We start from the raw sequence: 25226 nt of genomic DNA, 5'->3' as shown, positions 1-25226 counted from the left end.
ATTTTGCCACTAAAAACCTTTGCTAAAACTGTCCGGCCATCTTGACAGTCATTCTGGAGGCGGACAGATGCAGGGTCAAATGTGTGGGGAAATAATAGGATCATGTAAACCTAACCTTACTGTGAGGAATCCAACCTTTATTTTTAAAATACCTTTTCCCTGGAAGATCATTCTCTGCATCACGACAGAAGATGTGTAAATTGATTATCCTAGAGAACAGACATCAAGCCTTCTTTTCTGGTCTGTAGCTGCCATGCTGCTTCTGTGATTTTCCTGAAGAGTTCTTGAAGAGCTGGTTAGGTCCTCTTCTTAGGTGTTTTGTAAGTCACTAAAAGACAAAATTATTACTTCTTTTTTATAGCTATTGTTCAGTTAGATATGAGGCAATCTTCTGTAACTCATTTACTTACTTTTACAGAAATATGTGTTTGTATTTATGTCACAAATAGGAAATGAGGGAGAATTAAAGATTTTCTGCTCAGTGTCACATAATCACAGTGTGTCAGGATTGGGGGGACCTTGGAAGATCTCCTAGTCCAGTGCCCTTGCTGGAGCAGGAATACATAAATTAGGTCACACAAGAATGCATCTAGGCAAGTTTTGAATGTTCCTGGAGAAGGAGACCCCACAGCCACTCTGGGCAGCCTGTTCCAGGGTTCTGTTATGATACGCTTGTGGGAAGCTGACATTAATGGCCCCGTTATCAGTATTATTGTATTACTGTCATTAACTCTGGTGCAAGAATCTAAATTAAATAGACCTCTGTAATACTGTAAGTCTTTTTAATCTTAACGTATGCAGAATCACAAGAGAACACACTTAAATTTCTGTATTGTAATTAAGTTGATTTTTTTTCCCAGAAATGTGAGTTAAAGTAATACACTGAAGAATTTTATTGTATAAAGAGGGACTATTGAGCCCACTTGCATTTGCTGTCTGTGAATACAAGCTTGAAAAGTATTTTTGTCAATTTTAAAACTTTCTGTAGTTAAATCTGAATTGATTGGGAAATTACTGATTTCTGATATCATGAATTAATTCTGCAAAAAAGAAACAGTGATTTCATATGTGGAACTTGGTGTTGTTGCCATATTATTCCTTAATAGTTTTGATTTTGCAGACCAGCTGGTTTGGTTTTTATGTAGATAGACAGTAATTGTCATTGATTCCCTTTCTTTTAGATATAGCATTGTTGTAGCTGATATTGGCTTGTTGCACTCTTTGAACTGTTTTCTGGAGCTTTTTCAGACACATTCACCGGCAAGGCAAGATTTAGTGACTTACTTTGTCCCTTTTCTCCTCAGAATAAATACTGGAAAAATCCAAGCAATTAATGTTTTTTACTGAGTAAACATAGTTAAAGATCATACCCAGGAAAAATGTATTTTTACCTCTTTCTGTGTGTTTTCCTCTTGGCTGGCTAAAATCATGAGTATTTTAAAAGTCTTGCCATGCTTCAACACCTGGCAAGCCGGCAAATTTGTCACAAAAAAAAGAGAGTTCTTTTGTGGAAAGCTGAAACAGAGAGAGCAGGAAAGTATTCTGAGGAAATGGATGCTCACTGGATGCTCTTAAAATTTGTGGTAAAATACTGCCTGTTCTTTTACCACTTACCATTAATCACAGAGTTTATTTTCCCCACTTCTGGAACTGACTAGTAGGCTGAATGGCTTGTACTTTCTTGTGTGAATTTCCTCTTTGATGTTTTTTCCTTTTTTAGTTAACATGTCAAAAAGAGGTGTGCTTGTTTTTGTCTAAACAACAAATTCATAACATAACTGTGTGATAAAGGATAAATAATAATGAACAAAAAAAATTGTTAAGGGAAATTCTCACTCTTCAATGTTTCAGAATGTATTTTGTTATTCAGGAGTACATGAGATGCTGTAGCGTAGCTTATGACAAGCACGATGATTCCTCTGGTTGTGAAAGAATGTCATCAATAAGTTATGTACGTTCCTTTTTCTTATAATCTCTGCAGCTTTAGTTCATCTTCTCTGTGTAATCAATACAAGGATCGTGGTATTAGAGACATCTCCACTTCTAACCAATTTGTAAAGAAAAGGCCACAAATGCTCTGTTATTGCTTTAAGTAATATACATTGTCTTATTTTTTCCCTTTTTAGCCAGTTGCAACAAGAATTTATAGAAACAGCAAACTGAAACTTTGAAGCATCTCCAATACCATCTATGCCTTCAGTGCCATGTCATACTAGAATTTTTTTTCCTCTCTAGAAAAGGAATCTTGGATGAGTATAGCCAGATCACCAGTCTTGTTACAGAAGAGATTGTGAATGTCCACAAAGAGATCCAGACTTCGGTTGAACAGATAGACCCTAATTCTGAGTATAATGACTTCATAGATACTCACAGGTACACATTTTTATCTTAGTGTGCATGTTCGTATTTTTTTGAGTAAGTCTTGCATTGAACTGCAATACTGCTTGAGTGATCAGACTTGAATTTGTTTTTCTTTCACCTTGTTACTTATAAAACTTTATCCTAATTTGAAAAGTTGTTCTACTTGCATGTACAGAATGCTGCTAGATGTTTTTCAACCAGCCGCCTCTTTGACTGTTGTAGAAAAACAAAATCCATGTTAATGTTATTGCATGTGAAAAGTAATAGCTTGGTTACTGACAGTGGACTATAAATTATCATCCAGCTTCAGTGCAATCTAATTTGCTGTGTATTTGGTTTGCATCCATTATAGTGCTACGTGTCTATGCTTTATTCTTCTCACTATCCTGATTGTGTGTGTGTGTGAATAAAGTGAATGTTAGGCATCACAATCTATGTTGTGATTACTGCATTTTAAATATACTGCATTTGTTACTTACTGAGCTGTAACTCCACGTAGGTACATATGGAAATAGTTCTAAGATCCCTTAGTTTATACTGTATTGTTAACATATGTGAGTTGGTAATTGTCAAGTGCAGGTTTATAGCAGGGTCAATGGCCTGTGCAAACAGATGTCTTCTGAGAAACTTTGGTTCTCCTATGAACTTAATTCAAAAAATTGTACTTTATTTTATGCTCAGGTGTTTTTAAGACTGTATTCTTTGTTCAAAGGATAAGGAAGGTGTATACAATTACTATTTTCTATTCTTTAACTATTTTCTATGTTAACTATGTTCTATTTTAACTATATTCCAATTTAATAAATGCAATATTTATTTTATGAATTAGATCTTCAGAAGTTGTTGAACAAGAAATAGAATTTGATACATCCTTATTAGAAGAAAATGAAAACCTTCAAGCTAATGAGATCATGTGGAATAACCTAACAGCAGAAAGTTTACAAGTCATGTAAGTTGTCTTTTTCAAAAATCTCATCCTTTGGAAATGCTGTCATAGTTTATATTAAATGCTTATTCAATTCACTGTATTGCTGTGTGCTCATTTTTAAGGTCCGTTTTCTCAAATCATTATTTTCAAGCTGTAAAAACTGTTACTGATTTCTGTTCTTATTGTTCGCTTGCACAACATACCCAGACCTTCTGAATACTTGCCAACACTTTCAGTATAGTTTCACTTCTTCTGCAGTTATTTTACACAGTGCATCATTACACAAATTTACACAAATGCATCATCAATCTTCCTTAAACATTTATTTACCTTCCCAAAACTGTTTCCACATTTAGTACTCCAGGAAAAAGTACCAGAATCCACTGGTGAAGCCATTGAGTACAGTGATGTCATTAGTGACTTATATTATCATCCAGAGAAATTTCACAAATGTGGTAGTTCACTTGTTTTCTGTTTGCTTTTGTTTTCTAAAGGAAGTCCATTATTAGAGTTTAAAATATATTAACTTGTTAAAGCAAGTATACTTTTTGTATTATGTTTCATGGGAACTTTATTTACAGTGATAAAATGCATATTTACATATTTTGGTTATTACATATTTAAATCTTTTCATTAATTTTACCAGCTTTACCTTTAGTCAGTTGCCACTGGCATTCAATTCTTCTGCTGAGGTTATTATTCTTAGTGTATTCTCATTATTTTATCAACCTTAGCTTTTCCATAAAATAGCCCATTGTAGTTGCTTCAAAGATTAAAATATACATACAAGTACAGTTAATATTTCTTATAGCAATTTAAAACTGTTAAGTGAGAATAATGATTGGTTTGTGGTTCTTTAATGTCTCTTCTGTATATCTGTGCTTGACATGCTTATAAGCTATAGAAGGCATAACTAGTCCAAGTAAGATCAGTGGTGAGTTGTGGTTTTTAACTTCTTTTCTGCTTAATCAAATTGTTTCTTGTAGATTATTCTGAAAACCAAGGTTATAGGGAATCCTCATAGCAGCTGAGATATTTGGAACACAAACATTACACTGTATCTTCCATAGATTATTCTAATCCTTATTCTTCCTCACCATGAGAGATTCTTTGGATTTTTTTCATTTATTTTTCAAGGTCACTTACTAGCATATCTTTTCATAAATTCATTCTTAAATAGGTATTGAAATAAGTTTTCAAATGTAAATTTTTAACTTTCTTTGTTAAACTCCTCTTTCTTTGTACTCAAAGAGCTGCATCTATCATGTCAAATAGTCCTACAATAGTTAAAACCCCTTCCTTCTTTAAGCATGCTTCTAACATATTTATTTATTTATAAATTTATTTATATATTTATTACCAAACTGAGATCATCCCTGAGTATTTAAACATTGTACATGTAAATCAGCTTTAGCTCAGTAACAGGAAAAATACACTTATTAAATCAGTCTTTTTGATCCATCTTTATGTTTTTCTAAGATTCCACATTCAGTAGTTCAAAAAAATTAATAACTTTTTTGCTTTTATGAATAAAACATTAGTATTTCTAAGTAAAACATATGAAACTGCAGTTTTCTTGTAAAAAAGATTGTCAAGGTTCTATCTATTTATATTTGTAAATATGCACCTACATAGTTGCCTAGATAAACACATTTTCAGTACAACCTCCTGTCTATTCTTTATAAGCTCGATGTTCATCCACTTCAAATTCTTTTGTGCATTTGAAAGACAAGTTTTATGGTATGATAATATTTTTAGAATAGAAGCTGTGGATGTTCCTGTTCATAGCAGCTAAGTTGGACTAGATGACCTTTAAAGGTTCCTTCCAATTCTTAAGGATTCTGTCATTCTAGGTGGAAGTTGATGTTGACTGGTTCATCTTTCTAAGTAGTGTGGAAGATGTGGTGTCTCCTGATACACATTGATGATTTTCTTGGAGTGGTAAAGGGAAATTCCAAAAAGCATAACAATGAAAGTTTATGATTGTCAGCCATTACAGTCTCAGAAATTTTCAAAAGAACCACGCTGATACTCTGTTTCAATCTCATGCTGTCATATAAAATAAGATATTTTTGAAATTTTAAAGCATTTCAATGTGTTGGTTCTGCATGTGTACAATCATATATTACAGTGATGAACAGTCTTATTAGCTTGGTTTTAACTTATTGAATGCTTGTGCTTTTGCTGTATCTATATTTGGTATATACTGAAGCTTGTTCTCCTCTGCAGAAACTTTCTGACATAGAATTTATGTGAACAAAGCCAGTGATTTTAAAACTCAGGACCATCAATCAGTTTCATATTGTTTCAGTACATGCAGAATGTGTATTTAAGAAGTCAAGTTAAGAATGCAATATATTGATCTTACTTGCAAATTTGTAGATGTAATAGATGTAACATCTGTTTCCTTTATTTTAATTGCTAAGCCAAATACAGTGTTGATTAAAATACTGATTAGAAAGCTGACCAAAAAAACCAACAGTGTTTTCAGTTAAAGAATTGATAATTAATTTTTAAGCAAGGTATAAACATTTGATAATTGATATTAAATCAGAGAGTCAGTAAGAATTGTTATTTCTGAGAAGTTCAGTGTACAGATTTTAATAATCTAGTAACAGTAAAACTGCTTATTAGAAAAAGAGATATTAATGTGTTGCTTTTTTCTAAAAATAAAAATGCAGATGCTTGTTCATTTGGGAAGCAAGTTATTATCATACACTATGTGGCTTTTTTGTAGTCATTTAAGTCTTGCATTTTCTAGTACTGTCTGAAGAAAGAGTATGCTTAAACATATTCGTTTGTGTATGTTGTGTATATTCTTTTGTGTGCTGTGTAAAATACAGCAGGAAAACTAGTTCACTATTAAGATCAAACTATTTTGGTATAAATGACACACTGGACATAGGTCATAGAGTCTCTGTAAATTGCTCTGTTGTCCTTAACCATTCTGGGATGACTTAGGATAGTCACCATTCTGGGATGGCTTAGGGCAGCATATCTGTGTAGTAGTATGTACTGTATGTGTTTTGCTCGTTCCACTCTGTACACATATGTGTGCACATTCATGCTCCTCTGAAAGTAATGCCTCCTATTTTATTATACTGGCCCACGACATTGCAAATAGATGTTGGGGGTATGGCAGTAGGGTTTGAACATTCCCCCTGGTATTCCATTATGTTTTGTTGCTGTGCAACAGCTGGCAGAAGAGGAGTGGTGTGACAGAATGGCATCTGACATGGAATTGTGTATGAAGCAAAGATTTGTCATGGAATTTCTCCATACGGAAAAAATGGCACCCACTGACATTCTTTGATGCTTGCTCAGCATTTGTGGATACCAAACAATGGATATTAGCGCATTGAGGGGGTGGTGTTTCAGCAGTGATGACAGAGACATGAAAGATAAGCCACGTACCAGGTGGCCATACGCAGATTTCCCACCATGAAATGCATGTTGATGGGTTCATCTGTACAAACTGGTGGATTATGACAAGGAAACTCTGTACAGAGCTGATATATTGGCTGCAGTGTGTTGGGAACAATGATGACAGTGTTGGAATATCACAAAGTTTGTGCAGGTGGATCTCATGAATTCTTACATAGGAACAGAAAGAACACTGTGTGCCAGTTTGTCAGGATGTTACTGGGCTGTTCATGGAATCACAGAATTGTAGGGGATGGATGGGACCTCTAGAGATCACCAAGTGCAACCCCTTGCCAAAGCAGGCTCCCTACAGCAGGTTGCGCAGGTAGACATCCAGGTGGGTCTTGGATATCTCCAGAGAAAGAAATTCCACAACCTCCATGGGCAGCCTGTTCCAGTGCTCTGTTACCCTTACCATGAAGAAGTTCTTGTGCACATTTGCGCAGAACTTTTTATGCTTCAGTTTGTGGCTGCGTCCCCTTTGTCTGATCACCAGGATCACAAAAGAATCTGGCCTTACCCCTTTACCTCCTGCACCTTTAATATTTGTTGTCATTGATCAGTTTTCCTATCAGTCTGATTTTCTCAAGGCTGAGCAGACCAAGATCACTCAGCCCAGAACTGGATACAGTACTCCAGGTGAGGCCTGACCAGGAAGGAGTTGAGGTGGAGGATAACCTCCCTTGACCTGCTGGCCACGCTCTTTTTAATTGCACTACAAGATGGCTTTGGCCTTCTTGGTCACCACACTGCTGTCCTACAGTCAGCCTGTTGTCCACCATTGACACTGGCTGTCCTCCAGTCTTCAGGCATCTCTCCCATTCTCCAAGACCTCTCAAAGATAATAGCGTGTGGTTCAGTAGTCACCTTTGCCAGCTCCCTCTTCACACATGGATGCATCCCATCAGGGCCCGTGGGTGTACACTGATGTTGCCAGGACGCTCTCAGACCGTCTCCTCCCTCACTAAAGAGGATCCTTGCATTCCCAGACTCTCTCACTTACCTCCAGGGTCTGGGATTCCTGAGAGGACTCTTTGCATTGAAGACAGAAACAAAGGTGGCGTTCAGTATCTCCGTCTTCTCAGCATCCTCCATTACCGCAGCACCCCCCTCATTTAATAGGGCATCCACAATTTTCCCTAGCCTTCCTTTTACTGTTGACATACTTAAAAAAAACCTTTCTTACTAACTTTTACCTCCTTTGCCAGATTCAATTTCAGGTGGGAAACCAGCCAAGAATTTCAGCTGTTACAAGACAGACAATATCATTTTCCTGAAATACATCATTACATTTCCAGTAGTATGCCCTTGTAGCCAGGAAGGTCGATGATATCCTGGGATGCATTAATAAGAACATGACCAGCAGATTGAGGGAGGTGATCTTCTCCCCCTAGTCTGTCTTGGTGAGGCCACATCTGAAATATTGTGTCCAGTATTGAACTCCCCAGTTCAAAGAAGGCAAGGATCTATTGGAAGAACTCCAGTAGGGAGGTGACAAAGATGATAAAGGGCCTGGAGCATCTCCAGTGCTAGGAGAGGCTGAGAGACCTGGGTTTGTTCAGTGTGGAGAAGACTAAAAGAATCTGATCAGTATTTATAGGTATCTAAATTGCAGGAGGCAAGTAGATGAAGCCAGAGTTTTTTCAGTGGTGTGTTGTGGTTGGATAAGGAGCAGTGTCAAAAAATTTGAGCATAAGAAGTTCACACAGAAAGCAGAAACTTCATTACAGTGAGAGTGACAAAGCAATGAAACAGGTCTCCACAACAGAGAGGTTGTGGAGTCTCCTTTTTTGGAGATATTCAAGACCTGTCTGGATGCCTGTTGGTGTGACCTACTTTTGGGAACCTGCTTTCACTGAGGGGTTGGACTCGATGATCTCCATTCCAACCCTTGCAATTCTGTAATTTTGTGATTACTAGTGATGATACATGATGTCCTCACTACAAGCAGGAATCAAAGTGACAGTCCATGAGGAGGCTTGAATTCCTCATCAAAGAAAAGGCTCAAGATGCAGCCCTGAATGAGTAGAGTGGTGTGTGCTGTTTTTTGGGTTAAGAGGGGGTGATCCTTCTGGATTTTCTGGAATCCAGACAAACCATTAACTTTGGACTGCTGTATCATGACTCTGACTAAGCTGAAGGCTTGAACTTCCAGAGTCAGGGCAGAGAAGAAGACAACCTTTCTCTTGCAACCTGGTAACACTAAACCCCATACTAGTTTAAAGAAAAATAATGGAGCATATTGTCAGTCTTGGCTGAGCTGTACTACAATACCCATCTTACAGTCCTGTTTTAGCACCGTCTGACTGTCATCGTTTGGGTCAGCAAAAGATTGTGTGGTTGACGTTTTCCCATGCGGTGGTGCTGTCATAGCAGCTGTGAAACATTGAGTTGCTCCTGCAGTTGCAGGTTTTGATGAGTGTGACATGTAGGCACTTGTTAATCTGGTGAAGATATGTAGCTGATGGTGACGACTACGTTGCACATAGTATTTTGTAGCTAAGAATTTGCTCTATCAAGTAGTTTTATTGTGCTCATTGTATCTGTTGTACTTTCCATGGAATTAAATAGAAGACATTACTTTCGGAGCAAGCTTCTAATATAATGATGTGTATGCCACTTTTTGGTGCTCATCAACACATTTATGTTTTATATGAATGCACACAGGCACTCTTTAGAAACTTTTCTCCTGGTTTAACAATAGTTTGATTTGAACATATTTTGTTATCAAAGATTGTGTTGTACCAAAAAATTGTTAAGAGAAGCATGCAGCTTGCTCTTAAAACAAGCGTAGTATTAATTAATAATTTAGGACTTGTTTCTTCTTTCATTATCTCTAGAGGTCTTTCATTATTTTCTTATTTTATCCCAGCTATCAATTCTGGGTATTTACTTAAAAAGTACTTACGCAGTCAGAAAGTTATTAATTAATGAAGCATCTCAGATATCAGCAGTATGTTTGTAAGGCTTTAATCCACAGAACTCATCATGATTTATAGCTGAAGTTTTCTTGGTAGAAGAGCCTGTGGGCATAGATCATTTTGCAACCTTGTAGATATACATAGCTTAGTATAGACCTGTTTAAAAATTAAAAATTAATGCTTCTTAGATAAATGAAAGTTCCCAAATATGTACAGTTTCTATATATTTACACAATGGATTTTGGTATTGCATGTCTTGCAGGTTAAAAACAGTAATAGAAGAACTCATTCAAACACAGCAAACACTTTTGAGCAAAGAGGAACTTGTGTTGGAACTAGAGAAAAAAATAGAAGACTCTTCTAAGACATGTGAAAAGAAGTCAGAGTAAGTGGAATTAAAATTGTAATAATGTGAAGGAAAATGTCTATAGTGCCATTCTCCTAAATAAGAAATAATCTCCAGTCTTGTTCTGCTTTTTTGAGAAACTATTCTTATAAATAACAATAAATTTTCAGCTTCTAAAATAAGCCTTCTTGACTCCAGATTCTAATTAATTAGAAAACTGAGCAGCTCTATTAATTTAATTTTGTTGTCATATTAATGGTAGCTCAATAACTGAACTTTTTTTAGCATTGTAACTTCAGCCCAAATGAAGAAAAAGAGTCAATTCAGATTGTCTCTTTGTTTGACATAGTTTATTGTATACATGTGATTTTGTGGAAGACTTTTTCAGTTATGTGGAAGCTGTGTAATCTTTCTTACAGAGTAATGTTTAGAAGTTGTCAAGTTAAGTTCATTCTTCATGGCATTTGCATTAGAATAGTGAATATAGAGCCAATGCCCTGTGGTACTGCTCAATAAATAATGAAGGTGAGATTTTAATGGTTGTTTTATGTGTCATAAATAAAACATTTATTATAATGATACTTTTAGGGCAGGGTCTTTAACCTCTATTTCATACTCACATCCCAATCTTAAGTGAAGTTACTGTAACAGGTAAAACCTTTATTTTTGTGGTGATGTCTCCCTAGTTCTTTTTGTGATCAGTTGTAGTCTTACTAAGCACTTGGTCATAAATACTGATTTGCAGTAACAGGAAATTGTAATGCAATATCTCAGGTGATCTTCATTTGCTGTGGACACATTCTTAGCTCTTGGAAAGCATTTTATCAGTTGGTACTGCCAAATGCATTTCAGTCACATTCAAAACTTTACGTAAGTGTACATGCTGACTAGACAGATTTTCTTTCACTGACAAGGGACACATACTCACAACACGTTTTTCATTTATTCAGTTCTTGACCTGCCTTTCTTTCTTACAGGATAGACGGTTTGAACTGGATGGATTTTGTTCTCCTTTACTGTAGGAATGCTTCTTCATTGCTTTGCTATCGGTTACATCTCTCTGAATGTAGTTCGAACTCTCCCTCTGTTTCTTGGTGTGTACAGGCTCCTTTGAATAATCTGTAGCAGATGTTTATGTTGTTGAGGAGATTATTTCAGTCCAGACAGTGCCTGTCTTGAGTCTGTGTTATTGTTGAGCCTTAGGTTTCCCCACTTCTTTCTGACTAATTTTCATCACTGCTAATCTGAACAATTTATTGATTTCTCAGTGGCAGTCTGCACTAGGTGTTGTTTCTCTGTATCTAATTAAAGCAGCACAGTGAATTGAGTTTTTCACCTGTTGTGCTTTTCATTAAGGCACATGTTGAAGTGCATCTTGAAGTGCATCACTTTCTCACTTGCTGCCCTCTTTTGATCTTGCAAGGATTCACTCTCAAAAGACACAGGCAGAGAGTTTTGCACACATCCTGAGATATGACTTTCTGTCTTTTGCCACTAGTGATGTCTCTCTTATTACTTCTTGACTTGAGTAACCGCCTAGCGCAGGATTGGTTTCTGAAGGAGTAATCTTGCCATCCATGACCTTTGGCTTGTAGTGCAATCAGCATATGTCTGCCTACACAGTGTTTAGTGTCTGTATGTGTAAGTTATGGCAGAGCAACTTCTTCAACATACTGGGCTGTGTCCCATTCTTTGTCAGATGGAGCTGGAACTGTGGATATACAGAATTATGAGGCTTGCTTTCGATTTTTTTCAGGATTTTCCAGTGGTCTTTTGGGTGGTGTCAACTGAACTGCTTGAACCTTGTTCATGAGTACAACAAACAACTTCATTTCTGAAGTAGGAATAATGGACTTGGTAATCAGGAATAATTTATAATTTTTTTTTTTCTCCAAATTAAGAGCATACAGAATGACAGAATACTTTAATTTTTCTTGAGTGTCCTTGTTCTTTATAGGCCTGGTGCCTCAACTTCCCATCTGCTCTTTCATACTATGAGAATTCTGTGTTTCTTTCTAGACAAAGCTTCTGGGCTCAAGTGGAATGATCTGAGTGTGTTAGTGTTGTAGCATAGATGATTCATGCTGTTGGACATGTTTGGTTTTTGGCAATTATTGAGGTTAATAGCCATCTAGCTTCCAGGTGGATGTCCTAAATGGTTTACTTGTCCTCTGCTAATGTTTCATTGTCTGTTGTAGAGTACCTATTGAGGTTAAGTGTGCGTGTTCTCTCATACCTTTATGTGAAGATCTGTTTTATGGCCACCTTCATTTAATTGATCTTCTGCATATTCATTATTAGGAAATCAGCTTTCTGTTATTTCATTGGTGTTGTCTCACGCTTCTAAGGCTGAGTTTGTACCTGATAGTCTCAGTGCTAGGTATGTGTTTCTCTTATTCACATGGGTCACTTCTGGGAGAACTGAATGGTCTGGGGCTATTTTTTTTTAATCTACGCAGAATGGTTCTCTAGTGGCCTTCAAGGAAGGTGAAAACCTTGTTGACTGTCACAGAATGGTTGAGGTTAGAAGATTGCTGTGCAGGTCTAACCTCCAGAGGTTAATCAGAACGTAAATTTATACAAACAATAATGAAAACGTATAGTAGTTGAGGGCAGCTGTTTCTCTGCATTTGGAGTAAGGTCAAAGGTAACAAGTGGGAATGTGAAAATACTCTTGTGTTCTCTTGTATGTTAACGGTAAAATACTGTGTAATAGTGCTGTAAGAGAGACCACAAGTAGATTATGGGATATGATTTCAATAGCTGCTGAAAAACAGAGAAATATGCAGAGCAGAGTGAAAATCACTCATAGAAGATAAGAAAAAAACACTTTTTTTTTTTTTTAAGCTTTCATAAAATAAAAAATATACCTTAAATTATGTGCATTTTAAAGTTAATTTTCTTTTCAGTATTGTTCTTTTGCTGAGCCAAAAGCAAGCACTGGAAGAACTTAAGCAAACTGTTCAGCAATTAAGATGCTCTGAGGCAAAATTTGCAGCACAGAAAGAACTACTGGAACAAAAAGTGCAAGAGAACGATGGGAAAGAACCACCACCTGTAGTGAATTATGAAGAAGATGCCAGATCAGTCACTTCTATGGTAAGCTTTACTGAATTATACAGTCTTACTATCATATATTGTTCCTTAGATCAGCAATTCATGACACATAAATGGATGACTGGTGTGAATTAACTTCTCTTTACATTTTCCAAAACTGACTAGTTGGAAAAACAATTCAGTTGTGTGGTTCTATTTATTTATTTATCTGTTTATTTATTTATTTATTTATTTTTAAGTTGCAGTAATTTACATTACTCTTCGTATATCTGCAGACTTAATTTGGCCTCCTGCACCCTAGAGACTTAACTTCTCATTACATTGTTTTACAATTAAAAGTGTAAATCTTTAAATAGATTTAATAAACATGAGTATGAGTTATTGACAATTTTGTTGGCTTTGTTGAAGCAATATGTTCGCAGTTGTAGACAGAAAACTAACAGATAAAAGCTGTTGGAATACTGCATACATTATGTCACTGAAAAATTAACTTCACGTACTGTAATCATTTCTTTTAACTCTTACTTGCTAACACTCGATTCCTTGCAGCTTATTTTTAAATGGCCTCTTAATTTTAGATGGCTGTTTATAATAAAAATAAACTTCTGGACTTCCCTTTCTTAATTATATGCAGTTGTGTTGAGATAGTAATCATAGAATCATAGAATGGCTTGGGTTGGAAGGGACACCAAGGATCATAGATTTCCAACTCCCCTGCCAGAGATAGGGCTACCAAACTCCAGATTTGGTAACTGGACCAGGTTGCCCAGGGTTCCATCTAACCTGGTCTTAAACACCTCCAGGGATGGGGCATCCACAGCCTCACTGGGCACCTTCACCTCTGTGAAGAACTTCCCCCTGTCGTTTAGTCTATGCCTTCCCTCCTTGACCTTAAAATCATTCCCCCTTGTCGTATTTCTGTCTAGCCTTGTAAAAAGTTTATTCCCCTCCACTGGATTATAAACTCCAGGTGAGGCCTCACAAGCATTGAGGGCAGGATCACCTGCCTCAGTCTGCTGGGGCTGGCTCTTCTTTTGGTGCAGCTCAGGGTAGAATTGGATTGGGCTGCAAGCACTCATTGGCAGCTCATGTTGACTCTTTCATCAGCTGACATTCGCAAATCCTTCTCCTGAGAGCTTCTCTCAAGCTGTTTTTTCCCCAACCTGCATGTGCTTGGGATTGCCTCAACCAAAATGCAGGACCTTTCACGTGGCCTTGTTGTACTTCATGAGGTTAGCATGCACCCATGTCTCAAGCCTGTCTAGATCCCTCTGGATAGCATCTCTTCCCTCTAGTATGTGAGTTGTACTTCTCAGCTTGTTGTCGTCTGCAAATTTGCTGGAGGTATGCTTGATCCCACTGTCCACGTCACCTACACAGATGTTAAATAACACTGGTCCTCGCACCAGTCCATGAGGAATGCCATTCATCACTGCTGTTGACCACTAACACTGTGAGTGCAGCCATCCAGCCAATTCCTTATCCAGCGAGTGGTCCGTCCATCAAATCCATTTTTCTCCAGTTTGGTGACCAGGATGTCATGTGGAACGGTCTCGTGCACTTTGCAAAAGTCTGGGTAGATGACGCCAATTATTTATCCACTGATGCTGTAACTCCATTGTAGAATGCCACCAGGATGTCAGGCTTGACTTGCCCCTGTTGAAGCCATGTTGGTTACCACCAATCACCTCATCTTTATTTTCCATGTGTTCAGGAGGATCCACTCCATGATCTTGCTAGGCACAGAGATTAGACTGACTGGCCTGTAGTTCCCTGGATCTTCTTTTTTTCCTCTTCTTGAAAATGGGGGTTATGTTTCCCCTTTTAGGCTGCCATGACCTTTCAAATCTGATGGATAGTGGCTTGGCAACTTTATCTGCCAGTTCCCTCAGAACCCATGGATGAATCTCATCAGGTCCCATGGTCTTGTACACCTTCAGCTTCTTAGATGGCCTCGAACCTGATCTTCATTTACAGTAGGCAGATTTTCCTTGTCCAGGTTCATACCTTTACTTTCTGTAACTTGAGTGGTGCAGCTAGGACACTTGGTAGTGAAGTCTGAGGCAAGGAAGTATTGGGCACCTCAGCTTTCTCTGTATCCCTTGTGTCCAGTTCTCCAGTTTCCTTCTGGGCCCATGTCTTCTCTGGCCTGCCTGCTTCCCCTCCCTAAGGCTTTCTTTTTGTGCTTAATTAAGTTCACAATCTTCTCACTGATCCATGGAGGCCTCCTGGTGTCCTTGCCTGCTGTCTTTTTTTCTTGGGATGCACTGCTTCTGGGCTTGGAGGAGGTGGTCCTTGAACACTGACTAGTTTTTTTGGGCCCCTCTTCCCTCCAGGGCTTTAGCCCGCGTCACCCTGCCAAGCAGTTCCCTGAAGAGTTTGAAGTCTGAAGTCTTGAAGTCTGTGTAATCTAAATGTAGAGTGATATTACATTTGATTGTACTTATTTGCTCTTCTTGAAAAATTTGTTGTAAATGTGTGATTTGAAAATTGTTTTCCTAGTAATGACTAATTTTTTGTTTGGTTTATGTTGTGAGTGCATGTTGAGGTTTTTGTATGTTTGGGGTTATTTTAAGTTTAAAATTGCATACTGCTTTATATAAAGCATTTATTTGTTGCCACATAAATGGAGCCAGTATCAAAAGGGAGTAGTTTTTTCAAATTGTTTTGTTTTTCATCTCTTAGAATGAGTAATAGCATTGTATGACTCTCACAAGTAGCCTGGCTCTGAAACACTGTTTTATGTGATTTTGTAGATAGAGTTAGGTAACCTGTATTTTGTTTTGAAACTTCCTATGTTTCTGATTCATCTCTACTGTCTACTGGAAGGAGATAAATACTGTGAAATAGATTGTTATTTCTAGTAAAGCAACTGTATTTATGCCAAAATGATGTATCAAAATGAAGTATCAAAATTTTTAAAGATTATGTCACTGTCACAAAATTTAACTGGAAGCTTCTGCTAGATTATCAGTGTTTAGTCAATGAATGCATTGTCTGTCACTTGTCTTAGTGTACGTATATTTCACTTGCTATTTTAAGCATGTGACAATAGTCTACAATTAAAACAGAAAATAACAAGAAAACTCTAGTATTATTTAATCTTCTGATTAGAAATAGAAGTATTGACAATAATTGGAGCTTTGCAGTGCAAGTATAACTTACTGAAATGTGCAGCAGTGGTTTGCGTTTCATTTTAGGTGGTTACATTGAGAAAATCAGTGTTGACTAGAAAATTGGTATGCCACAGTAATGTATGTCTTCCCGTATCCTTATATGGTAGAAAGAGTTACTGTGACAGTACAGAACAGTATTCTAGAGGTTTTTGGGTTTGGTGTTTTTTTGTTTTTTTTTTTCCTGAGAACTACCTGTCTTTTAAGTAGAATACAGCAATTATGCTATTTCAGCGTAATTGTAGTTCATGTAGTCACTGTCCCTGGAGATGTTCAAGATACGTTTAGATGTTGTAAGGCACATGGTGAAATGGCACATATTGCTAGCAGGTGGATGGTTGGACAAGATGGTCTTGGAGGTCTTTTCCAAGCTTTCTGATTCTATGATTTTGCATTATGCTGTAACCATTGGTAAAACTAAGACTCGGTACTCTGGCTCTGTAATCTGGAAAAACTTGTCAGCAGGTGGAGCTCAAGCTTTTAAGCCAAAACACCGGTTGTGACTGAATAGTCATCATTTTTCATCATTGTTTAAAAAAGTTTCATCATCTATGTTTAAAAAAATTAGATGGGACATAGAAATGTACGTTCTCTTTTTCTAACATTAAACAGTCTGAAGTGGTGCTTTGTTTTTTTGTTATCTGTTATTTTACCTGTTGTTTTTTAAAGATGGTAAAATATAACAGTGGTGTAGGAAAACATTAGCATGGTAAAATATAACAGTGGTGTAGGAAAACATTAGCATGTAAGCTAATCAAAAAGCCTGCACAGCTTTGCTGTTTAAGGAGCAGCTGTGCAAAGTTGCTACACATTTTGCATGTGCTCATTAAAGGATTTCTGGTTGAATTCGGTTGCCAGTGTGGGAGGCACCTGCACTATCAATGAATTATCAGTGCATCATTGTAGGACAGTGTTGTCCTTTGCGCTGTGTGTAGTAGAGTAAGTAAGAGTAGACATGTATTAGCATGAGATTTAACACTTCTGAATTCCTATTATATCTGTTGTAGCTGAGGTATGTATCCAAAAGGAAAAAAAAATATGAAATTTCACAGCATTTATGATTAGTTTTACTGTTTAAAAGGCTTCAGAGATTCTGGTCTCAGTGATTGCTTTAAAAGTTAGATATGCTAGCTTCTGGTGAAAATTATTTGTGGTACATATTAAAACAAACAAACAAAGACACAGAAGAAAGAGCACTGTATTCCAGTCGCTGTTTTCCAGATTTTGTGAGTCCGTGCTCCTTTTAACAGTGTGATCAACACTGAGAATTTGAGACAAGTGTTTTTAGGATTCTCACTTGTACAATCAATAGGTGTATAGAGGTTAGTCCAAGTAGGCTTATCACAGTGGAAAGATAATAAATGAAAAATGCTCACTGGTGTTGTAGATTTGTAACAAATTCCATGAGGAGCAAATCTCCAGAAAGAGATCCTTCCTTAGTGGCAGTCAGCCCTTAAATGGGATCTAGGAGAGGTGGAGCCAGGCTCTACCCCTTCCAGTAGCACAGGTGAATTGCCTTCACCTGTGCTCCCGCAGCTGAATCACTGCTTACCTCAGGTGGTCAATCAGAGGTTCAGGCTGTGATCAACAGTTCCCATACATCACTAAAATTGAAATCAGCAAGTTTTAATCAGTTTATGAGTTCTGAATTTTTCTAAGTCAACTATGTAGATATGTGTAGGAACTGTTGAGTTCATGGCCTGAACCACTGATTGAGCACCTGGGGAAAGGACCCAGTCAGCCCTGGGTGCACAGGTGAAGGCAATTCAGCTGTGTGACTCAAAGGGGTGGAGTCTGACTCCTTCTCTCTCTTAGACCTCATTTAAGGGCTGATTGCCACAAGGAGAGCCTTCCTTGTGGAGTTTCTTTTGTGTGTCTAGATTTTCAGAGATGGGTGAGCACTTTTGTTTCTGACATCTTTCTGTTGTGTTAGTTTCCCTGTCATTACATCTGCTGTAATGCTATTCCATTGTATGGGTCTTTCTGACTGTGCAGATTTTGAAGAAAGTTTACAGGAAGTGAGTATGTGATTAAAGGTGCATCATGAGATGAGTTTTAGGTATTGTATTATAAGGCTGTAGAAATGTAGCACACATTATCTATGTTCTGTGGGGTGGTTTACTTAGTGCCTGGCTCGATGGTTGCTGATGGGGTCCACCTAGGCCATAGAGGGGGGGAAAAAAATATTGCCCCTGGAGCTATCTGGGTTCATTGACAGAGCTTCAAAGCACTTTAGAAGTGGGAGGAGAGTGGTAGTAATCTTGCACGTGACCAGATAGTCAAGTTGAAGGGACAGGGTGCTATTGGGGTCCTCAGCCTGCTGCATCTTAAGAAGATGAAAGCAACATGCAAGTCATTCAAAGGGATGAAGGAGTTATCTTGCATGAATCTTGCTGCTAGCTCAAGATTTACATAGAGTCCATGTGTTAGGAAGGGGTTGTCAGGAGTTGTTCACAGTTACTTGCAGACTTCTACAACATTATTTTGAGATTGTAAATGGAAACAGGACCTGTGTAAGTCTATGCAACATTGATACCCTTAGCCTCTTTCTTATTTAACAGCAGAAGAAGCACTGACAGTGTAGTCATCTTTTAGAAATTGTGCCTATTAATTTATGTGAGACTTGTACATAAGCAGCTGTTGGATTCCTGGGCAGCTGAAGTTCAGCTTAATGATTTTTGCTTTGGGCTGCTTTTTAAGCTTGGTAGTGGGACTTGTGTTTTTGGCTCACAGACAGAAATTAAAATGAAGGAAAAATGTTCCAAATTTCATATGGTCATAGCAGGTGAGCGTGAACTATGTATGTTCTTCTTGCTGTAAAGGTATGTTCTAGTTCCATTTTCTTCTTTTTATAAATCCTTTACCTGATGGGCATGCATCAAAGAAAGGGCAATCCACAGAGATATACTAAGGTAAGAGACAGATAAATCACATCGTGCTTTGTCCTGAGTGGTGGATGTTACTGACTGAGAATTTAAGAGATAAGAGATAATGTAGAACTCTGAAGTTCTTTCTACTGAACATACCTGGAAATTTCTGAAGTGAAAGATTAATCTGGCAATAATATTTTGGTAGTATATATCTGGCAGTAATATTTTGGTAGACTAGGAATGGAATTATACATAGTTTGCTCTGGAAGTAGTGTCTCCTGTATATTTCTATGAAAACTGCAATAGATATAAAGAGCACAGGAACATTATTATTTACTTAATTTATGAAACACTGTTTTTCAATGTAGTGGCTGCCATTAGTTAGGCATTTTCCCTGGCAGTAAAGACAAGCCTTCATGTCAATTTCATAGATTTTGTACTAGTGAAGGTGATGCACTTTCTCAACTGCTGAAATGCCATTCATCACCTCATGGTGTTCACATCCACTGTGTCTCTGTAAACATTCATCAAGTATCAATGAAAGGGTGCAATTTTTTCCACGAAGAGGAGGCGTTCAGTGACACATCTTTGCTTCACACGTACTTCCATGTCAGATGCCCCTCTGTTGCCATCTGCCATGCAGTAACAAAATATAATGGAGTATTGGTGGGGAAGTTTCAATCTCTACTGCCGTACCACCAACATCTGCCTCTGACATTATGGGCTAACATAATAAAATAGGAGTCAGTACTTTCAGAGCAACTCTTGCATGTTTCTTAAGGTCAGCATATTATCTGGGGGAAAAAAAAGGAAAAAAATGTTGAGCGAAAAACTTTCTTGAGGAAGGGGAAAATTAGAAATGTGAATGAACTTTGGAAGGAATTGATGAAAGTAGCTTGTTCAGAGTATTTTACATAGTGAATTACTGTACTGTTTCTGAAAAAAGGAGAATGTATGTGCTTCTCCTTAACTGTCAAAAATAGTTCAAGAGCTATCAGTATTCCTTAAGGAAGAAGCCTTCATTCCAGTGTTGCAGCATTGCATACCCCTGGGGGATGTGTAATTTCATTCAAAATCATCCCTGCAATAAGGAACGTTTTATACAGAAGATTTGGTTTGAACAGGAGTCACATGTTAGTATCCACTGTAAGTTTCTGGATGATTCTGTGTGTGTTGAGAGGAAATTAGTAATTCTCTGCTGGAATTGTTATTGGCTTCTTAAATCTTTTTCATAGTGATTGGACTGATGTAGTGTAATCATCAACTTTTCATAGCCTTCAGGGAACTCGGAGAAAAGCAGTGACAGAGTTTGCCTGCTATGTATTGTCTCTCTTTTCTTTTTTTTTTTTTTCTTCTTTCTGTTCTCTCTTCTTTTTTTTTTTTCCATATCTGGTTGAAAAGGCCCTAATTATTGAAGTCAGTGATAATGCTTCTGAGAGTACATAGAGTTATTACAAACCTTTGACTGTTAAGTTTGTGATTAGTGAAAATCAGTTCCAGGTGATGTTCTTTGGCATGTGCTGCTTTCTAGAGGTGTGATGGTGTGTGCATGTGGCATGTGTAATTTGTTTGTACCAGCTATTAACCACTGCAGAGACCAGAAGGAATAGAGTCTCAGCAATCTTGATCTTACATAAACATGTTGCAGAGTTGTGCTACATCTGAATTAGTCTGCTAAATCCATTGTGTGGAGCACTGTATGTATAGCTTGGTCCTTCAGCCAGCTGCACTGTAAAACTGTTTATGCTGAATGTAGCTTGTTGTAGCTAGAGGTTCTTTGCCTCTGTCTTTGTATTATTAGCTCATACAGCAGTCTTTAAACTTTTTAAATTGCCTTGTTTTGATGGCTCTTGTGAACATATGTCAGTAGAGATTATTCCAACTGTATTTATTAATTCAAATTTTATAATGAAGTTACTTTCATAATTAAGTAGTATTTGTCAGTTTGACACATTACACATAGACTTTTTTTAGAAGTTAAGCTGTCTGCTGATTATCTAAAACTTTATACTTCCATTGAGAAAGTGTTAGTATTAAATGGTTTGTGGATGCACATGCACTTCTAGCTATTAAAGTGTCTGTGCTTTTAATACCTCTCTGACAGACTGTAACTTTTAGATGATGGTAATAAAAAACTTCTTCACTGTTAGTTTGCTTTGCAAGATTTATATTGTTTTAATGTTTTGTTCTCTAATATATGTTCAGCTTTCTGCTGTTCTAAAATTTATGTTCTTGACACTTCAAGTCACTTTCATGAAATCTCACTTGGTTCACTGATTGCTTATTCTGATGTTATTAGCAAGGAAGTAAACAGGTTTATATGTACCTGCTGAACGATAAACTGTGGATTCTAGGTTAAAATCTATATCTGGCCTAGGAGGATGAAAATGTTTGGAAGCAGGGAAAGCAGCTCCGTAGCCAGAATGTTGAGCGAGATTGTGACTGGCAGATGTTGACTTTGACCAACAGCTAATACATCATCATAGTATTTTTGAATGATGAGCTGCAAGAGGACATGAAACAATTTAGGTTTTCTAATTTTCATGAACACAAGGTACTGCAGTAAAACCAGGGCTATTTACTGTAGTCTGTTTTAGATTGTTCATTTATTTAGACAGGATGATAGCTAGAGTTGTCTTGTGTGCATATTCAGGTCTCTATTACTGTGGTGTAACAGTGGAAAGCAAGGAAGAGCAGGATCATGTTATGACTGTATTCCCTTTTGGCATTGCAAATGCTCTACAGACTCAAATTGGCATCATTTTAATGATTTCAAACCAGTAAAGTGAAAACAGAAGAATTAACAAAATAATTATACATCAAGTTAATAGCAGTATTATTGATTAATAACAGTGTTGAAATCGGGGACAATTCACATCTGTGCATTTACGTACTGATTTTTTGGTAGGATTAAATTCCAGTTTTGCCTCATATTTTTCCTGATATACTGGAGTTATTAGCATTGGGCCTTTGTTTTCCAGAGCTATGTATTAATTCCAGATTTGGCAGTAAGCCTTCACAAATCTGAATTGGTTTCTTAAATTGCATTTACTGATATCAGTTCTGTTTTGCTTGGTATCATTGTTCAGTCAGTTGAAGGAGGTATGCTAGAAATTGGTGGTATAGAAACACTTCTATTAAGCAAAGCAGGTATTCTGTCGCGAGCTTCATGGACCCATCTGGAATACTGCATCCAGTTCTGGGGCTCCCATTTTAGGGAAGATGTGAATCTTCTGGGAAGGATCCAGAGAAGGGCTATGAGGATGACCAGAGGGCTGGAACACCCAGCCTGTGAAGACAGTGTAAAGTAGCTGGGCTTCTTCACTTGGGAAGACCTCATTATGGCCTTCTAATAATCAAAGCAAGATGATAAACAGAAGGGAAAGCAACTTTTTACACAGGTAGATAGTGATAGACAAGGAGAAATGGTTTTAAATGAAAGGAGGGCAGATTTACTTCAGTGTTGGGAAAATTTTTCGCAGAGAGTGTGGCGAGGTGCTGGAACATACTGCCCGCAGAGGCTGTGAACACGCTGTCCCTGGAGGCTAGGTGAGGCCCTAAGCAGAACAATCTAGCGCTTTATGTAGCAGTTTGCAACCCTGGCCACGGCAGAAGAGGTAGAAGTGGATGATCTTTGAGGTCCCTTCCAGCCGAAGCCATTCTGTGCTTATTCTTTGACCTCTCTAGCTGCCTTGCAAAAGGCTGTTTGGTTAGTTTACTTTTCCACAAAGCTACCAGGGAAGGTTGCAGTGCCTCAGCTTAGATGATATATGTTAAGCGTTTTCTTCCCAGAGGCACGGTTGATGTTCTTGGTGATAATTGGGTGAAATCAAAATTGTTTTTTTAAAAATAGACAGACTGTTTTGTATATAATAATTAAAATTTCCTTTGTCTTTAAAAATGCTATTGCTAGCCACCATTAAAGGGTAGTCTGCTTCTGTAAAGTCCTCTAATATATGTTTGTGTGTTAGAAAGAGTTACTAATTATTTTGAGGATGAAGGTGACATTTTGCTGACATTTCATATGTAGCTTAAATAATTGGTCCTTACATACTCTAATTAAAACTGAATATATAGTACAATCTATACAGTTTAACTCTACATTCAATTCCAATTGTCATTCAGAATAAATCAACAGGTCAAAGCATTCTGTTACTTTTTTTAGAACTTAATTTTCTAGGGCTCAAATGTAAAACTTTGCTAAGTAAAATCTACTGAAGTTTTTCATATTTTCATTTCCAGGTATTTTGCCTACCTCTTGGTTCAGCAATTAAAAAGATCATTAAACAACTTGTTTTTCTGAACCAATAAAAACAGCTGTCTAGTGTCTGTTGAACCATTAATGATTGTGATAACTGTGGAGCAGTTGTTTTGCATGAAAGTTATGATTTATATTTTCGTAATTGCTTATTTTTCCTGCTTTTCCCCCATCTTTATCCTGCTTTCACTTCAGTTTGATTCAAACCTGATATGTCTCTGAACATATCTGCATATGTAAGCAGAGGAATCTAGGTGGAAGACTGTAGCTGTCAGTATTCCTCAGGGTTTGGTAGAGGGTCCAGTCTTGTTTTACGTTGTCATCAGTGACCTGGGTAGAAAGAATGCACCCTCAGCAAGTTTACTGATGATACAAAGCTGGGAAGAGTGGCTGACACACTAGAATGCTGTGCTGCTGTTCATCAAGACCTGCGCAGAGTGGAGAGCTGGGTGGAGACGAACCTCTTGAGGTTCCACAAGGGCAAGCATGGAATCCTACACCTGAGGGAAAGCAAGTACATGCATCAGTACAGGTTAGGATCTAACATGCAGAGAAGGACCTGGGTGGTCCTGGTGTACAGCAGGTTGACCATGACCCAGCAGTGTGCCAGTGTGGCCAAGAAGGCCAGTGGTATTCTGGGATGCATTGAAGTATGTGACCAGCAGGTTGAAGGAGATGATTCTTCCCATCTGCTCTGTCCTAGAGGGGCCGCATCTGGAGTACTGTGTCCACTTATTGGACTCACCAGATCAAGAAAGATGGGAAACTCAGAGGGGGTCCAAGCTGCAGTGATGATTAGGGGCCTTATGAGGAAAGGCTGAGAGACCTCTCACTGCTTAACCTGGGAAAGACTGAGGGGCATCTTACCAGTGCATATAGATATCTAAAGGCTAGGGGTCATGTGAATCCTGCCAGGTTTCTTTTATTGATGCTGAGTGATGGTACAATGAGCAGTGGGGACAAATTGGAGCACACGAAGTTCCTTATGAGCATTAAAAAAAATAAAATTACTTTGTGGATGATGGAGCACTGGAACAACCTAGTGAGAGAGGTAATTGAGTCTCCTTCTCTAGAGATATCAAAACCCACCTGGATGCTTTCCTGTGCAACCTACTGCATGGGAGCTACTTTACCACAGGGTTGAACTAAATGGTCTCTTAACAACTCCTATGATTTTGTGATAAGTAATCTCAAGAGGAGGAAAGCTTCTTTGGAAATAAAGTTTGTATTTTCTAATGAGAAGTTGAGAATATTTTTTCATGTTATATTTTGTATGAATTATTGCTAATAGTCTTTTGATAGTAATTTCATATTGTGTAGTTACGTTTTTCCAAACTGATTGTAGCAACAGTTCTCTGTTTCACATATGCTAGTAATGAACTTTAGGTTACCTTTCCAAACAGGCTCTAAACATACCTGGAAATATCAGGTCACTATTTATTTCACATTCAAAATCAGTAAGTATGCTAGAAATTATCAGGGGAAAACAAAACAAAACAAAAAAAAACAAACAAAAAAAACCAAACAGAAATAGAGAGTAACATAGAATTTGTGTAATCTGATGTCCACTTCCTGAATATTGTAGAACTGCAGAATGTAGATTTGAAGAGAACTCAGGAAGGCCATTTGATCCAGCTCCTTCCTCAGAGGCATGAGCTTTGTGGTATCAGACTGCGTGGGATCTTCATTTTAGTTCTGGACAGCACCAACATTTCCCAGTGTGGAAATCTCTCTGGGAAGTTTCTGTATTTGATCATGTTATTCATTGTGATGTTTTATTGCCAAATTTTATAAAAATTCAGTAAGCAGCTGAAAAAAATTAAGGAGAATCCTTCCATGACTCTACCATGTAAGAACTTCACATTTGATACAGTCTGCTCTAACATTTC

At 37.6% G+C, this 25226-nt stretch overlaps 1 protein-coding gene across 7 annotated transcripts in view; it reads left to right on the top strand.

Annotated features, from left to right (window-relative positions):
• FER (FER tyrosine kinase) overlaps positions 1-25226 on the top strand; it is a 165385-nt gene that overhangs the window by 51207 nt on the left and 88952 nt on the right. For 6 of the 7 annotated variants that reach the window (XR_008210530.1, XM_052700998.1, XM_052701000.1 and 3 more), the window contains 4 exons: positions 2236-2373; positions 3191-3310; positions 9896-10018; positions 12889-13078. Coding sequence is in view for 6 of the 7 variants with exons in the window: in XM_052700998.1 (XP_052556958.1) it covers positions 2236-2373; positions 3191-3310; positions 9896-10018; positions 12889-13078 (571 nt within the window). In the remaining variant the exon portion in view is untranslated. Of the gene's footprint in view, positions 1-2235; positions 2374-3190; positions 3311-9895; positions 10019-12888; positions 13079-16236; positions 16435-25226 lie in introns of those variants that run through there. The other variant, XM_052701004.1, reaches the window with a different exon arrangement.

Source organism: Tympanuchus pallidicinctus, unplaced genomic scaffold (assembly GCF_026119805.1).
Source record: "Tympanuchus pallidicinctus isolate F22 unplaced genomic scaffold, pur_lepc_1.0 scaffold4, whole genome shotgun sequence".
In the NCBI taxonomy this organism is placed as follows: domain Eukaryota; kingdom Metazoa; phylum Chordata; class Aves; order Galliformes; family Phasianidae; genus Tympanuchus; species Tympanuchus pallidicinctus.
The sequence above is the reverse complement of the archived record's forward strand: the minus strand, read 5'-3'. Positions and strand labels throughout refer to the sequence as shown.